This window comes from Geotrypetes seraphini, chromosome 17, assembly GCF_902459505.1.
Source record: "Geotrypetes seraphini chromosome 17, aGeoSer1.1, whole genome shotgun sequence".
In the NCBI taxonomy this organism is placed as follows: domain Eukaryota; kingdom Metazoa; phylum Chordata; class Amphibia; order Gymnophiona; family Dermophiidae; genus Geotrypetes; species Geotrypetes seraphini.
The window spans coordinates 30371752-30389970 of NC_047100.1; the positions used below are offsets into that span (position 1 = coordinate 30371752).

Consider the following 18219-nt stretch of genomic DNA (forward strand, 5'->3'; position numbering starts at 1 on the left):
CACCACCTCCAGGACCCACTGATCGGACGTGATCTCGGCCCATTTGGGGAAAAATTCACGCAGCCGGGCCCCCACCGGAACCAAAGGGGGCGCCGGCAAGGCGTCATTGTGCAGGACGGGAAGCGGGGGAACCGGCGGAGGGATTTCCTGCCCCCCGACGGGCCCCCCGAAAGGGCTGCATGCACTGGAAGAACCGACCCCGGGAAAATCCCGGAGACTGGAAAGAAGCAGCCCCACGCCCAGGGCGATACTTGCGAAAATCCCGCAAACGCCCCCGGGCCGCACCCCCCCGAGACGCCGGACGGGCACGGTCCTCCGGCAGACGGGGAACTTTCGAGTCCGACAAAGTCTGAATCAACTTATCCAAGTCCTCTCCAAACAAAAACGACCCCCGAAAGGGAAATTTAGTAAGCTTAGCTTTGGACGCAGCATCCGCCGCCCAAGCGCGCAGCCACAACACACGCCTTGCGGCCACGCCAAAAGCCATAGACTTAGCCGAGATCCGCACCAAGTCATATAGAGCATCTGAGAGGAATGAGGCCGCCATCTCAATCTTCGCTACCTCCTGATCCACCAGAGACCAGTCGTCAGACTCTCGATCCAAGACCCGCTCCGCCCACCGAAACACGGCGCGAGCGACCAGTCCCCCACAAATAGCCGCCTGGACCCCAAAGGCAGAGACCTGAAAATTTTGCTTAAGGATGCTCTCCAATTTGCGCTCCTCAGAGTCCCGCAAGGCAGAACCGCCCTCAACAGGCACGGTATGCCGCTTGGAAATTGCCGAGACCACCGCATCCACGACTGGCGAAGCTAACGTAGCCCGATACCCTTCCGGAATGGGATACAGGCGAGCCATGCTGCGCGCCAGCCGAAACGGCGTCTCCGGCGTTTTCCACTGCTCCAGAATAATATCCCGAATATCCTGATGCATAGGAAAAGAGCGGGAAACGGAACGGATCCCCCGTAACAGGGGGTCCCCCACACGCGGAGTCTCCGGCGGCGCGTCCTCAAAACGCAAAACCGAAGAAACCTGCTGAATAAGGTCAGGCAGCTCATCTTTCTGAAAAAGGCGCACCACGGACGCCTCGTCACTGGAGAACGGGAAATCCGACAACCCGCCGCCAGCTTCCGTCCCCTCCAGAGAGTCCTGGAACTCCTCAGAAGGGTCCAGGTCCTCCTCCAGACCGACCCGTTCCTCCGACCACAAATTCTCGTCCCACGACACCCGCGGACGCTTGGACAAGGGAGGCGGCGGAGGGGACGTCACGCCAGACGAAAGAGGCAAAGCCGCAGGGAGCGCGGAGAAAAACCCACCCCCCGAAACCCCCTGGGCGCAACCGGGATCCCCAGCCGCCTGAAAATAGGCTCTGCATAAAGAAAAGAAAAATTCAGGAGAAAAACCCCCCGAGGGTCCCAAGGGACTCCCTGCCACAGCAGGGGACCCAGCAGAACCTTGCCCCTGCATAGTCAAAACAGGGGGAAGGTCACCTGAGGTGGAAGACAAAATGGAGGGGCCAGACAGAGAAGATGGCGGTTTTCCCGCCAAAAAAGCTCCCTCCATAGCCTGAAGCGGCTGAGAAACCTGAATAGTCTCAGCCGCTAAAGCAGGCAAGCCGGCATCAGCTGTCAAAAAATCAGCTGAGAGGGAATCCTTCGGGGAATCCCTCCGTGGGCGGTTGTGGAAGACCGGGCTTCCCCACTGCTCCAAGCCGACTCGCGAGGCACCATCGGCGGGGAGCTCTGGGCGCCTGCAGCCGCTGCCGACGGAGCTCCACCACCTCACCGACCCAAACCGCCGAGTTCAGGCCGGCCGCGAGTGCCTCGCGGCTGGACTAAAATTGTGTCCTACTCCCCCGGAGAAGGGCACAATTGCTCCATACGCGACCTAGCTATAAAAAAGTGCTGGTTACATGAAAAAATACAGTAAAATACAGTTTTCTTAAAGGGAAACAACCCTTCAGACCAGCACTACCTCAGGATTTTTTTTTTTTTTTTTTTTTTTTTACAGAACAGACTCCACAGGCTCTCGAAGCAATATGCCTTGCTTGACTTAGGGGGCAAGGCTTACTGCTGAGGCTCCTCTAAAAAAATGTGGGGAGGTGGAGGAAGTGGGGGGAGGGACCCCGCTCGTGACCCGCCGGGTTTAACACCCCCGAGGTCGGACGAACCCCCAAACAGAGTCCGCCCAAGCTCTGTCCGGCTAAAAACAGGGACAATAAACCCCCTAAACAAATTCCAACAGCCCTACCAAGGGAGATGGGTACAGATCACTCAACACCTGCTGGAGACTGAAAGAAGACTGAGGGAAATAGAGAGGAGGGGCTAGGATATACTGTCCCAAAGTTTTGTTTTCAGTCTCCACTTGCTGGTCATGATTAGATATATACCCATTCGTAAAGTTAACCTCTACTGGTCTGGAGAGTGCTAAAGAATACTTTTTTACAGAAAGGGTGGTAGATGAGTGGAGTAGTCTCCTGGTAAAGGTAGTGAAGACAAAGACTGTGTCTGAATTCAAGAAAGAATGGAACAGGCACTTGGGATCTCTTAGGGGGAGGAAGAGATAGTGGATGCTGTGGAAGGGCAGACTGGATGGGCCATTTGGCCTTTATCTGCATTGCTTTATGATGAGACAGCGTAATCTTGCAATGCGAACTCTGTGTGTCTTCTTTGCATTCTGTCGAGCCATGTGATATGAATGTCACTAGTTATCTCTCATCTTGACTACTGCAACTCTCTCTACAATGGAATTACTCAAAAAGAATCGAGACGCCTTCAGCTAATTCAGAACACTGCAATAAAACTTATCTACAAAGTAGGGAAATACGACCATGTCACTCCTCTCCTGAAAGAAGCCCACTGGTTTCCCATTTCACATCGTATCACCTACAAAACCATCCTATTAGTTTTTAAAATTCAACTTTCCCATCAACCTTCTTTTCTCGACAAGTTCCTTATTCCCCTGCATCTTTCACGAACACTCAGATCAGCTGATCAGAACTTACTCTTCATTCCTTCTATAAAGGAATTTTTCTATACTAGGAAAACAAACTTTTCAGTGGTAGCCCCAACTCTATGGAATGCTTTACCATCTCATCTCCGTCATGAAAAATCTATCGACAAATTTAAGACCAACCTAAAAACGTTTCTATTTCAAGACGCATTCAATTGCGCTTGAATTTCTCTTCTTAAACCCACCAACAGCTTTCAAGAAAAGATCCTACCCCTAATGTTTTATCCTCTCTCTGTCCATTTCCTTTCTACCCCCTTTTTTTTTTCTCCCCCTTTCTTATCTCTAATAATGTAACTTTTACCTACTCCCCCCTTTCATCCATCACTTTCAAGTCCGTCTTGTCGATGTCTTTAATGTCCACCTCCCCTTCTTTCCATAGACATTTCTTTTAACTATTATTTTTTTATCTCTATTTTAATATTTTATTGTAAACCGGCTAGATACTCGTTGATGGTCGGTATATTAAAAATCAATGAACTTGAAACTAGTAACTTCTAGAGGTATATTTGACAATTATCCTAGGGAGAGGTTCCTGCATTTTCAGGCCAAAATGATGCCCTGATGGAAGCTGTTGATGATGAGTGCTTGCTACAAGGTTTTCCTTGGGAATGGTAAAGAAATGAAAGGCGAAAGCTTGAAATTTCTCCTCCGAGTCCCAGCAAATTGATGCTTTTATAGGCAAGTAACCATCTTGGAGCTACTCCCCAAATATTTTTAACTTCTTCCTTGGACAGCACTGAAGACGTGTCCCTTGGAGAGAAGCCCTGACATGTACCAGTCAGCATGTCCAGTTCTGCAACTGCATCAGTGCCCATCACATGTTGGTCCACAGTTGAGGAGAGTTTATGGCTGGTAATATACGAGGGGATGGTGAAAAGTTCTCAGCATAACCAACCATTATTTTGCCACTGTAGCTAAAAAGATTGTTATTTTATTTTGTTAAGTGCCAATTTGCAGAAACAATATTCTATGTTTTGACATTGTTTCAGATCATTGATTGAACCATATCCAGATCAGTCTCTTCTTAGATGGGCTGAGAACTTTTCGGCATCCCCTCGAACAAAGAGAAGCTGCTTCTAAAATAGAAAATACTTTAGATCTAACTGAATTTCTTGAATATTCTGACTCTGAAGTGGTTCGTTATGCTACTTTGACACTGACCATGTTTTGTGGCTTCTCTTTCTGAATAGAAATGTTACATTTATGGGACAAAATCTTTGGATTTTTCCAAATTTGGCATAGAATATGCAGGAACGAAGGATGAGAGTTCTAGCACTCCAAGAACAAGTTCAGACTCTGGATGGTATTTTGGTGATGAGACTAAAGCGCGCCAGACCATCTCACATGGACAAAGGAGCCGAGACAAATGCACGCAGGACGTTAGCGCACTGAATTAAAAGTTAAATTTAAAGTGCTCTGAGGGGGGTGTTGGGGGGAACCCCCTCAGTTTACTTAGAAGTGTTGGGAAAAATTACAGTTTCCTCTCTAAGTGTGGGGGGAGGTTCCCCCCCCAACCCCAGCACCAACACTTCTAAGTAAACTGGAGGGGGGGTTACCCCCACACCCCCCCTCAGAGCGCTTTAAATTTAACTTTTAATCTGGTGTGCTGACATCCTGCGTGCATTTGTCTCGGTTCCTTTGTTCTCACACGATTGCCCCACGTGCTTTCATCTATGTACCTTTCCATTTTCCATCTACGAGGAGGTGCTGAAAAGTTCTCTGCCAAACTAACCAACTTCCTAAATTCTGAGCGTTATTTTGCTACTGTAAGCTGAAAAAAGTGGGGGTTTTCTCTGTTTGTTTTGCAAATTATTTCTACATTGTGCTTTTCTTTAAACATTGAATTAAATGCAAAAGAAGAAAAGTATCTGACCTTTCTGTGGCTATTTTTCCAAAGAAAATTAAAATGTCATCCCTTCTGTAATATGAGCATGCATCAGAAAGACAATTTACTCAGGAATTGACTTTGCAAGCTGCCCTCCTAGTTGTCATCAAGACAGTTCAGCATAAAACAAAAATCCCTTCTTCTCAGTAGCAGAACATCCCAAGGCCACCTTTCCCCTCACCTGTCTAGAAACTGCAGGTCATGATTAAGCCAATTTATAATCTGACAGACAAAGAAACAACCTTGTTCTTACCCCACCCCAAATACAGATGTATGCATCAATACCAGACCAAGAAAATCAAGAAAACTCCCATCCTCAGCAGCTGGAACATACCGTAAAAGGTGAGATACCCAAAAAGTGCCGCCAGGAAATACATGATGTACATCACACAAATAGATATATTAGAAATATGCTGCATCTTCTTTTTGGAAGGGCTAGAAAGAGAGAGAAAACATTAATGTTTACCGTAACCAAAAAGGAAAAGTATTTTAATACAATCATCGCACAAGAGGCTTTGGAAATCTCATTAGAGTATCATTTGCACCATTTTGATTTTAGCACATAAGAATACGTACATAAGAATAGCCTTAATGAGTCAGATCAATGATCCATCAAGCCCAATAGCCCGTTCTCATGGTGACCAATCCAAAGAGTAGCAATATTTCATGCTACTGATCCAGGGCAAGCAGTGGCTTCCCCCATGTCTTTCTCAATAACAGACTATGGACTTTTCCTCCAGGAACTTGTCCAAACCTTTTTTAAAACCAGCTACGCTATCCGATTTTACCACATCCTCTGGTAACACGTTCCAGAGCTAAACTATTCTCTGAGTGAAAAAAATGTCCTCCTATTGGTTTTAAAAGTATTTCCATGTAACTTGATCGAGTGTCTTTGTAATCTTTGTAGTCTTTGTAATTTTTGACGAAGTGAAATATCGATCCACTTGTACCCGTTCTACTCCACTCAGGATTTTGTAGGCTCCTCCTCAGCCATCTCTTTTCCAAGTCATTTAAAGTTGTTTTATGTGTGGTAGTAGTAGGAGGTGGGGATACTGGGGGAAGGGTAGAGAGAGGAGAGAGGATTGGGGGCCTAATTCTGCACTGGGTCCCAACAAGACTAAAACCAGCCCTGAGTGGAATAGCAGCCTCTTTGTAGAATACCACTTGGGTGCCCATATGTCATGACATTACATTGGCGTCTTGTTTCCCGCCAATACCTTTCAGTTCTAGGCGGAATACAAAAGAATTTGCCTGGGCATTCCCAGAGAGATTACAAGGTAGATAGTTGGAAAAGCATTAGGATCTGAAGTGTCAAGAAGGTTTTAAGTTCTTTCCTGAAGGTTTTGTCGTTGGCGTTGTGGTCATGAGATTGGAGAGCTGCTGGTCTAGTCTTGCTAATAGTCCGTCACATATTTTTGCCCTTTGTATGCCTCACTGCCAGTATTCTGTACATAAATGTAAAGTGGCTTTTTCCATAACTGACCTTTTCGCACAAAGTGCCATATGTGACCATTACTGCCAGCATCTCTATTTGTAGTAAAATGTCACATGTGGTGCAGTGGTTAGAGCCACAGCCTCAGCACCCTGAGGTTGTGGGTTCACTACTACTATTTAATATTTCTATAATGCTGAAAAGGCGTACATTTTAACATAGAATAGACAGTCCCTGCTCAGAAGAGCTTACAATCTAATTTAGACAGGACATTTCAGGGTTGGGGAGATTATAATGGGTCTAGGTATCTGAAAGCAGTGAGTGGGAGTTAAGAGTTGAAAGCAGTTTCAAAAAAGTGGGCCTTTAGCTTGGATTTGAACGCTGCTAGGGAGGGAGCCCGACGTATTGATTCAGGTAGCCTGTTCCAGGTATACGGCGCTGCAAGAAAGAAGGGACGGAGTCTGGAGTTGGCAGTAGAAGAGAAGGGTACACATAAGAGGGGCTTCCCCGATAAACGGAGATCATGGGGGGGGGGGAGGAGCACAGGGGGAGATGAGTGAGGAGAGATATCAGGGGGCTTCAGAGTGAATGCACTTGTAACTCAGCAAGAAGAGTTTAAACTGCATTCGGAAATGGACGGGAGCCAATGAAGCGACTTGAGGAGAAGGGTAATGTGAGAATAGCGGCTTTCATGGAATATGAGTCATGCAACAGCATTTTGAACGGTTCAAATCCCACGCTGCTCCTTGTGACCCTGGGCAAGTCACTTAATCCCCCGTTGCCCCAGGTACATTAGGTAGTGTGTGAGCCCACCAGGATAGATAAGGATAAATGCTTGATTATATAAATACTGAAATACAGTGTTCTCCCTAGCGTCTTTTAGCCGGGCACTCTGCCCGGCTAATTTAGGTGAGCGCCTGACTGTCTTCCTCCTAGTCAGTGTCTCACCTTTAAAACGCTCAAGTGCTAGCTCTGCGAGAAGATCCCCAAGGAGGCGACGGTGATGTGTAAGCAGTGCAGAGGTTTTTAGGGGGGCAGCGAGGTAAGTGGTCCGCCGCTCTCTATGAGCGCTGGAGCATTTACTGTGCTGAACTGCACTAAAAACCTGTAACGGAGCTTGATAAAAGGTGCCTAAAGTAACATCTATCACAAATGAAGGTCCAGAAAACACAACGTATGCCAAAACAGGAGTAAATATCGAAAACCAAAAAGAACAAATCATATGATGAACAGGAGATGCTAAAATGTGATGTGGATATATAGTGAGTGCAAGTCAATACAGTAAACACCCACATATACATAACAAAATAAAAAAATTCAGCTTGTAGATAAATCATGGGTGAGAAAGTAAAAAAAAAAAAAATCTGATACTGCTGGAAAAAATGTTCTGAATAACAGATAGGAAATATTAATATTGCCATCTGGTGGAAACAGTAAAAAAAAAAAAAGACAATGAATGTGAATGGGCTGCAAAGTAAAAGATTCCGTATTTCAATTACAATGGCGCCATCTGGTGGAAACAGTAAAAAAAAGGACAATGAATGTGAATGGGCTGCAAAGTAAAAGATTCAGTATTTCAATTACAATGGCGCCATCTGGTGGAAACAGTAAAAAAAAAAAAAAAGACAATGAATGTGAATGGGCTGCAAAGTAAAAGATACAGTATTTCAATTACAATGGCGCCATCTGGTGGAAACAGTAAAAAAAAAAAAGACAATGAATGTGAATGGGCTGCAAAGTAAAAGATACAGTATTTCAAATACAATGGCGCAATCTAGTGAAAACAGTAAAAGAAAAAAAGACAGTGAATGTGAATGGGCTGCAAAGTAAAAAATATTTCAAATACAGTAATGTGGTAATGGCGCCATGTAGTGGAAACAATAAAAAAGGCAATGAATGGACTGGCTCCCCGTGCTAAAAACTGCGATAGCAATTTGGATAGGATAGTTTATCACATGGACAAATTATGATGTAAACAACTTGATAGGCATTGCAATCGGATAAATGAGTATATTGAAACCTTTATTAGTATGTGGATCTGTGAAGGAATCAATGCATACCACATGTTTGCAGACAGAGCAGCAACCGTAGGCTCATTGGCCAGTGTGTGCAAGTAGCTGAGTGTCAGGTAAAATAGATGGCATCACGATCTCACATAGATTCCTGTTTCTCGTATGGGCAATAGTAAGCCTTGCCTTTAAAGCATGAATGGTGACCAGGCAACATCAACAATATTTTACATAAGGAAGAAAAGAGACTCAGTTATCAGCTTAATACCCTTCACTATTATGGTCTGAATGCTGGTATTTATTATATTGTCTTTTTTAAACATTACATATTACAACTGTTTTAAACATTTATTTATTTAATAAATCTTTTTTTCACTTGCAGTCCATTCATTATCCTTTGTGATGGTTTCCACCAGATGGCGCCATTGTATTAGAAATACAGTATCTTTTACATTTCAGCCTATTCACATTCACTGTCTTTTTTTTACCATTTCCACCAGATGGCGATATTATTACATTACTATTATACATATATTTTCCCCATCAGTTCCAGCTTATTTCAATTGTATGTTTATTTTCTCGCCCACAATTTATGTACAGGTTGATTTTTATTTTATTTTGCTATGTATTTGTGGATGTTTTCTGTATTGCCTTGCACTCACCCTCTCTTCTATTAAACTGCGCTAGCAGTTTGTAGCATGGTGAGCTGCGCTGAATGGCTGTGCTGCTCCCGATATTCATATGTACTCTATTAGCATCACGAGCAGCGTGGGCCATTCACCGCGGCTCCCCGTGCTCAAAACTGTTATCACAGTTTCATAAAAGGAGGCCAAAGAGTTCCTATGAGTGTCGGGAGCAGCGCAGGCCATTTAGCGTGGCTCTCTGCGCTTAGAACTGCTACTGCAGTTTGATAGAAGAGGCCCCAAGTCATTGAGATTTGTGTATGTGTGACAGAGGAAATATAAATTCCACTTGATAAAAGTGTCACTTTACCTGCAAAGGTCTGCATAGCTCACATCGATAACTCAGCTTTTTTGATATGAAAAGTAGAAGACTTGAAATGTCATCTCAGGTCTTTTGGCACAGCTCTCATTCCTCCTCTGTCTGACAGCAGTGACTCTGGGCAACGGCCAGGGATGGATTTCAGATGAGTGATCTGTGTCTAGAGGTGTCTTTTGCCATGACTTTAAAGAGAGAGCTGCATCTGCTTTCTCCTGCGCAGGCTTTAACCTGCACTATGGTTAATTGGAGAGGAGTTCCCAACCCCCTTGATTTGGTTTTAAAATTTTAATTTGTGAACCCCTTCGACTTCTATTACAGATAAGTTCAGAATAAACAATAACTCTGAACCGTACAGGACTCCAGAGTCGCACAGGGTCTACTAGCTCCAGAAACTGATAAAAGCAGATTAAAAACTCTAATAGGAGTGAGAGCTCATACCATGCTGGGAGGAATAAAGAGTAGAGCAGGGAGAGAAGGCAGTTAAAAATCAGCTTAGGGGCAAGTGATATGTGAATGGAGCCTCCCTCCACCCCCAACGCAGAGCTCTATTAATGGACCTCGCTCTTGCCCTGTAACATCACCAGTGCCAAGACCTTCTCTCCTCCTATTCTAGTATACTTGCTCTGCCAACGCACCTCCTTTCTGCTCTGCTGTTCCAGTTCTGAGACCCTCACACAAAGAGATCCCTCTGCCAATGCACCTCATTCCTGCCCTGCAGCACCTTCTCTACTGCCTTCAGCTACCTATTCCATTCATTCTCTACATGTATCATTTGTCATACTTGTGTATCACATTCTTACAACTTCTAGATGTGTGATGGTCGCATGAGACTGCTGAAAATCTGCTTTCCAGCTATCTGTATTGTGTTCATGCTGTTATGACTATCAGGGGGACACTTGCATAGGGCTCTGAAGGTCTGCTCTTCAGTTGTCTGTGCTGTATACAAACTGTGTGCATCTTATTAGAAAATTCTAAGGAGGAAATTGAATACCGAGGAACATTGGACCTACGGCAACAAGAGAGCATCTGTTGAATCTCAGGGGTGGGAGATTTCATAGCAACACTAGGAAGTATTTCTTCACTGAAACGGTGATCGTTGGAATGATCTTCCACGTCAGGTAATTGAGGCAAACAACGTGCTCGATTTTAAGAATAAATAGGATAAGCATGTGGGTTTACTTCGAGGAAGTGCTTAGGGTGGAGGGTCCTTAGAGTGGGCAGACTTGTTGGGCCGCTGGCCCTTTTCTGCCGTCATATTCTATGTTTCTATTGTACTGGTTTTTGAATTTAATTATGAAGGCCTTTTTTCGATTTCCCCATAGTGTTTATGGGACAAAAAATTAGAACTTTCCCAGATGTTACAAAAATAACACAGGACCGCAGAAAGTTGTTTCTAGTTGTGAGGGAAGAAGCTGTAAAAATGGGACAATTTCTTGTTATCCTATCCATGTAAATATCAGATAAAATATGTATTTGCTGAGCCAGAGCAGCTTTGAACCTTTTTAGATGCAAAAAAATTAATGCAATAGTATTAGAGCTGTAAAGAAAAGGCCTGTTTATACCGCGTTAAGCTTTACTTGTGCAATATCTTCTACTACAAGCCCCACCACCTTCCTCGCGGGCCCCTGGCTAAGTACCATCTGGTGACCCCCGCTCAGGACCGGGTGAGCCGCAGGCTGAGCCCCCGCAAGATCGCTACCTGCACGGCCCACGAGCTGGAGAACCACAGCAGTTCGACAACTGGATCCACCATCACGCACCCATCAGCAATTGTCAGATGCACTGCAATCTGCATAGCTCCAGATACCTCTAGCAGCCAGCCAGCATTTTACTGAGTCGCTCTCACTGAGTTGCTCTCGTGCTGCCAGAGGTGGTTATTCTGGATATTAGCAGGAGGTCATAATAATGTGACTTAATCGTGTATATACACACATACCTTATTTTTTGCTAAGAGCCGGCCTGTGTTTCCCTTGTGTAACAGGGATAAGGGATTCAATTGATAGGTAGGTCCATATAGGAATCTGTAGTGGTCCTTCTTCACCGTTATGCTTAATAAAAGACCCAAAGCTCTGATCCCTAGGGGGGTGTTGGTATTCTACATCATTTGCAATGCTACCTTTTCATAGGTAGGGTTGATGCAGTTTGAGCTCTTAACTTGGTGCTTGTGAGGGTCTATTTACAAGGTTTTGTCCAACATCACATGGTGTTTGGTAGTAGAGAAACTGTGTTGCTATCATTGATTTGAAATCAGAGTTCACTCAGAGAATAGTTAAGCTCTGGAACGCGTTGCCAGAGGATGTGGTAAGAGCAGATAGCATAGCTGGTTTTAAAAAAGGTTTGGACAAGTTCCTGGAGGAAAAGTCCATAGTCTATTATTGAGAAAGACACGGGGGAAGCCACTGCTTGCCCTGTATCAGCAGCATAAAATATTGCTACTCCTTGGGTTTTGGCCAGGTACTAGTGACCTGGATTGGCCACCGTGAGAACGGGCTACTGGGCTTGATGGACCATTGCTCTGACCCAGTAAGGATATTCTAAAGTGAAATATTCTACTTAAGGTGGCCCTATAATTAGGCTACTTGAGGTAGAGACTTCAGGCGGCACTCCTCAGGGAACAGTATTTCAGCAGAACAGCCCTAACAAAGTGGTGAGCAGATAGAAGAAACGAGAGACAACACACTCTCTATATATGGCACTTTGTTGCTCTCTGCTCTTTCCTTGCCTGCTGTCCTCTCTGTGCTCTTTCCAGCTGCATCAGAGCATGTCCTGCCTCCCCTCTCAGATGACCTCTCTTTCTAGCTCCCTGCCCATCTGTGGTACGGCATCTCCCTTTGCATCTTCCCCTCCCCCCAAGAATACATTCATTTACCTTTTAAAGGTCACCCGCGGTAGAAGCAGTTCACACAAGCTGCCCTGATGTCGGCCTCAAAGTCTTCTCTGTACTGCAAGATGCCCCTGAGGAAAAAGGAAATGGGTTACAGTACAGAGAGGACTCCGAGGCCAGTGGCAAGGTGGCCTATGTGACCTGCTACTACTGCTGGTGACCTTTAAGGTAAATGAAGGGTCTGGGTCCTGGCAGGAAACAGGAGAGCAGATTGAAGTGAGGGCTTACAATAGCCTATCGAGAAAGGAGATCCAGAGGATCTTGGGGGGAGGGGGGATTTTGCCTTTTTGAGCAAATAAAGGCATATGGGGTAGGGAGTACCCTCTCATACTTCACCTCAGGCAGTCGGTGGGGTTCTGCTGCACAGGGGGATGGGAGGAAGGTATACAAGTTAATGCAATATAAAAGCTTGAAAAAATAAATAATCTTTAGGTTAGTTTTAAATTGTTTCATAGATTATTTCAAAGTCAAGGGGCAAAAGACCTTATTTTCCCATCTTGCCTGAGCAGAAGATGGGAATAATTATGGTCGTTTAATGACCAGAGGGACTGCAATGGAGTGTAGAGGGTAAGTAATACCCTTGCGCCAGCCCTGGGTGGCATAATTGCTTGGACTGGATGAGTGCTGGTTGTAGTAACCTCAGTTTCAGCAAAGAAGACTACTGCAACTAAAAGCTAGCCTTGAAGAAAACCAATGGATATGAGACAAGCTCAGACAGAAAGTTCATTACGACTTACTTCTTCAATTCTGTATAAATGGGAAGGACCTCTGGGTGACAAACGAACGCAAACGCCATAATAGGGATAGTATATGCAGTCTGAAAATGAATGACAAACATGGAACACTCAGTGTTGGACTCTATATTAATATGCTCATAAATATATCAGTAAAAATACATAAAATAATATCGAGATGGCCACGTCATACTTTGCCATTTTTATACACAGGTTTTTGAGCTAGTCTCCCACTTTTACAGGTTTCTCTTGTTTTTTGATGCTGGAGTCAGAACATTCTTCTCGGCTTGTTTTACAATTACTTTGCCTTTTACTGCACTAGTCCTTTTATTCACATTAGATAGTTCTTTCAAAAACCATGCATCGCTTAGAAAGTTGATCAGGTTTTACAAATTAAACATGTTTGTCTGACATTGTATAAATTCCACAAAAACATTCAATGAAATATCTGCATTTTTCAAGTATATTCTGTGACCCTGGGGGCTAAAATGAAATACTAGGTGCAAAAACCTTTACCGGGGGGCCCAGGTGAGGTTTTGTCCAGCTGGCTGGGCCATGCCCGGCCACAACATTTATATGATGCTAATTACCCAGGTCTCTTACATGGTTTATTCAAGGAATTAGATAATTGGGAGGGCTGTAATTAAAATGATGCCTCTTTACAGCTCTCCCAATCTCTCTCCCGGGTAGCTTTTTCATTAGCTCAATCGGAAGGTCTTTGCCTTTATTTGGTCTAAGAGACCACCAAGAGTGCACTGTTTCGTCTTGTATCAAGCTAAGCTCCAGGAGGGGTATGGGAGTGCCTTTCTACTTTACTACCAAGCGTCTAAATTACAGGAAATTGCGGCCTGGTGTACCTCTTTAGACCACCCATGGATTCAGATTGCTCAGAAATGTTTACCTAGCATTTCTTCATGGAAGCTTCCCTGGGCGCCGACAGGTATATTGCGGAGCTCTCTCGGTGCCTCTAACCCCTTCCTGTGGGCCACTTTACACGTCTGGCATCAGCTGCGGAGACAGATGTTTCCAGATCAGAGTATACTTTGCCCAGACACCTATCTATCTGACTTCAGGATTTCTACCCGGAGGTGCAGAGCCCTTCTGACATCAATGGGTTCACTCGGGTCTCCGTATGCTGGGCCAGGTGTGGTTAGGTTTTCAGATGCGATCTTTTGAACAGCTTCAGGAGGAGTTTGGGTTATTAAGTAGCGATTCTTTCTATTACATGCAACTCCGAACCTTTTTATATAAGGGGGCATTTTGGCATCTAGGTTTGGGGGAAACAAAATTGGAAAGGGCTCTACTTGCTGGCACAGGGCAGGGGGCATTTCATGACTATATCAAGACCTTTTAGACCAGGCATCCCCTGCTGACCCTTATAGGGCGCAATGGGAAGGTGATTTGGGGAGTTGTCTCCCGCAGTTGTCTTGGCACTTGCTCTATAAGTTTTTATTTAAAGCTTCCGTGTCTTCTGCTTATATTGAAAATGGGTACAAGATGTGCTATCGCTGGTATTATACCGCATTTAAATGACATCAGATATATGGGATGGGATCAGCTTTATGTTGGTGCAATTGTGGGCAGAGGGGGAGATTTCTGTCATGTGTGGTGGTATTGTCCAGTTATACAACTATATTGGCAAGAGTTAGGAAAAGTGTTGATTGAGTGCTGCTAGCTTAATGCTCCAGTTCCTGGATTTGCAAAGCCAGAAGACTTATTCGCTTTGCATTTATGCCGGATATGCAGAGTTCACAGTAGGTTAGACTACCTGCATCTTCTGTCTAAGTTGATGGCCATTAGAGCTTACCATAAGATCTAGAACTACTTAGCTTGGGAAACAAAGGTTTACGTTGAGATGACTTGGGGGGGGACCACATGACACTCTTGTGCTGGGAACATTGTTTGTTTTGCATTTGGGGACTTGAGAGCCTTCCTTTGTCTTGGGGGGGAATCTTTTCTGTGAGGGTTCCTGACTTATGGAACTCGCTGCCCTCTCACCTGAAAGAAGAGACTAATCTAGATAGATTTAAAGGCAATCTTAAATGCTTTCTTTTTACAGATGTATTTGAACGGTAAAAGCTACAAGATCACCAAATTACAAGTGTTTTAACCTAATGTTATTTCCTTATGCATTGTAGTTCTTCCCCCTTTCCTTTTGTTCCTGTCATCGTGTACTAGTCTATGTTTCAGTATGCAACCACAAATCAACAAAACAATACAGAAATCATTTGCGGTCATGCGAAACGTAAGGCAAATCCGAAAATTCTTCGACAGAATACAATTCCAGCTCATGGTTCAATCCCTAGTCCTTTTAGACTACTGCAACATCCTCTATCTCCCCTGCCCCGCAGTCATAATAAAACAATTACAAATAGTACAAAACACAGCCCTGAGACTGATCTATTTGCTGAAGAAATACGACCACATCAATGCTGCATAACTTGACTCACACTGGCTCCCAATACAAGCAAAAATACAACTCAAATTTTACTATTATTTAAAGCCATGAATGGAGACAGCCCAGCCTACCCGAACTACCACAACCAGGTAAAGGAGAACCTAGACATCATTCATGCACTCCCCAATCAGAGACGTCAAACGCAAAAAAATGTACGATGGCCTACTGGCCACGCAGGCAGCGAAACTTGACCACCAACTCTCCAATCTACTGATTACGACACCAAACTACAAAAGTTCCAGAAAAGAAATAAAAACCCTGCTAGTCAAGAAATCCATCAAGACAAACTAACTCCGCAGGAAGCATTTCAATCTCCCGAAGTAACCCGCTCAACTATGTAACTCTTCTGGAAATGGCCAGATAACCTCTTATGTAATCCGCCTTGAACCGCAAGGTAATGGCAGAATAAAAGTCACTAATGTAATATATGATAATGCATTTTAATCAAAATTTTATTCAATTTGAAACTATTATTGATATAGTTCACAACTGTTTTATGTGATGCTTTTGATGCATTTGCTTATTATATATTCTGTTGTGTTCTGTTTGAGGCCTGTGTATTTTGGTATATTCAATAAAAAATTTTTGGAAAACCCCCCCCACAAAAACCTCTTAACATTTCTTGGTTGCTTCTTTTTCTTCTCAGTCACCTTTCCTCTTATGGTGTGCGGATGGGGTATTTCTGCCCTGTCTCTTGGCTTCTTTGTGGTTGCCTCATCGCTCCTTCTTTCGGGCTTCCCGTTCTGTATGTCTTGTGTATAGAGTCTGGTTCCTAGCTGCTGTTCCAAGTTCCTGAATTCTAGTCCTATCCTGGTAATATCTTGTGCCTTGTCATTTTTTGTCCGTGTTTGAAATCGTTGTTAGTTCTCAAGGTGAAGAGCTGTTAAATTGTCTTGCCATTAAACTTGATTTGAGAAATTTTTTACCAAAGGGACCTCAAACCCTGTGGCCACCTACATCCCTGCCAGGGGCCTTTGATATTATGTCAGCAAGAATTACAGTAAATACCAACTTTATGTTTTCTTTCCTTGATTTACAGAGTGGCTAATACACCCTCCCACCACTACCCAAATGATGAAATTGTGGCCCAAATAATTTTCTATAAATTAAACAGCTATTTATATGCCACTTATACTTCACAGGAATTTAAAGCATAAAAGAGAGTCAAATAATACAAAAAGCAAAGAACAACCAAAATATATGGAAATATTACATAGCAGTACACAGAAATATACAGTGGCAGATAAAACAACAAAATTTTTTTTAAAACATTCTCAAACTAAACCCATCCTCCCAAAGCCAGATTTTCAGATGTTTCCTAATCTTTAATAAAACTCCATAGTTTGGAGTCTGCTCAGCTTCTTTTGAGTGTGTACGTGGTCTATACTTGAGTTCAATGTGACGTGTTTCATGCATTTGCTTGTACAGGGATTTTTATATGGAACTATGTGGACCTGATATCACATTTTCCTAGATAGAAACCCTTTGTTATACTATCCATACAAAATGCCTTTTGCCCAAGGACTGGAGGGACTAGACTAGAAACCCTTTATTTTGTCATCTGGGATGCTATAAAGAAGGAAGCCGAGCATTAGTGAGCTAATTGGGAGCTTGTTAAAGAATATTAACAGATTCCTTTCTCACCAGGCTTGTCTCGGATGCAGTAGAGTCCCAGTTAACCTGTACTCAACCAACTGGAACTCTCAACCAACCAGAAAAAAATAAAATCGCTGGCAAAAATTACAATTGGCCCCCCTCTAGCCCCTGAAGCAGTAGTGGCAGCTGGTCTTGACCCGATAACACCCCTGCTCCCATCTCTCTCCAGTCCCCGAAGCAGCAACAGAGGAAAGGCCCTGCCGGGGCTGGAAACAAGCAGCCCATTTAAGCGCTGCCTCTGCTGACTGAATGCTGCTGCTTGGGAGAACTGCAGGTGAGGAGGGGGGTCCATCGGAGACCAGACCCATGTGAAGGGAGGGAGGGCAGACCCGGGGCAGGGAGGGAGACTAGAAGTGTATGTGGAGGGAGGAAGGGACATGGATGCTGGATCTGCAGGGTGAAGGACAGGAGAGGGGAGATGGATGGATGGATGCAGGACCCATAAGTGGGGGAGGGAGAAAAGGGGGGGAATACAGTGCCCCAAATCAGAAAGGAGAATGGGAAAGGAGGAACAGATGCTGGACCTACAAGGGGGGGGTTGGGAATGACAGAGAGAGGAAAAGACAGCGACTCAGATCAGAAAGGTGAGGTGGAAAGGGAGACAAAAAATATTTTTAATAGTAACATTCAAGCAACCAGAAACTACATTTCTCCGGCATCTATCCAATCCCCATGGGTGCCGTAAAACTGAAAATTTACTGTATATACAAAAAGAAATAGACTTAATGGAAGAACTTAAGTCATTTAAGAGGGAAAGTGTAAGGGAATGAGGAAAAGGCCAAGAATCCAACACTTACCTGAGTGTTAAGTGTGAACATCCTGGGACTACACAAACTTCCCTCAGAGTCCTCCATTGAATGCCCATTGTGGTAACTGATCGTATTTTCATATAGCAAGCTATAGTTTCCAATTATCGTCTTGTTGAAGGAGAAGTCAGGGAGGGGGCAAGGAATCTGGAATTTTTTATAGATCACCTATGGGAGAAATGACAAACATTGGCAAGTTTCTCTTCAGCTGCAGGGCAATATCCAAAATGTTATATACAGATTTCGCTGAAACAAGCATCCATCATACTCCAAACAAACACCTACACATGATCCGTGGAACTGTAAGCATAAGTCCCTTGTGCTCATAATGTCGACACTACAA

At 44.1% G+C, this 18219-nt stretch overlaps 1 protein-coding gene across 5 annotated transcripts in view; it reads right to left on the minus strand.

Annotated features, from left to right (window-relative positions):
• Positions 1–18219, minus strand: part of SLC38A3 (solute carrier family 38 member 3) — a 149161-nt gene that overhangs the window by 14725 nt on the left and 116217 nt on the right. For all 5 annotated transcript variants that reach the window (XM_033926665.1, XM_033926667.1, XM_033926662.1 and 2 more), the window contains 3 exons: positions 17868–18044; positions 12960–13039; positions 5230–5330 (listed from right to left, as the gene is read on the minus strand). In XM_033926665.1, coding sequence (XP_033782556.1) covers positions 5230–5330; positions 12960–13039; positions 17868–18044 — 358 coding nt within the window. The remainder of the gene's footprint in view (positions 1–5229; positions 5331–12959; positions 13040–17867; positions 18045–18219) is intronic.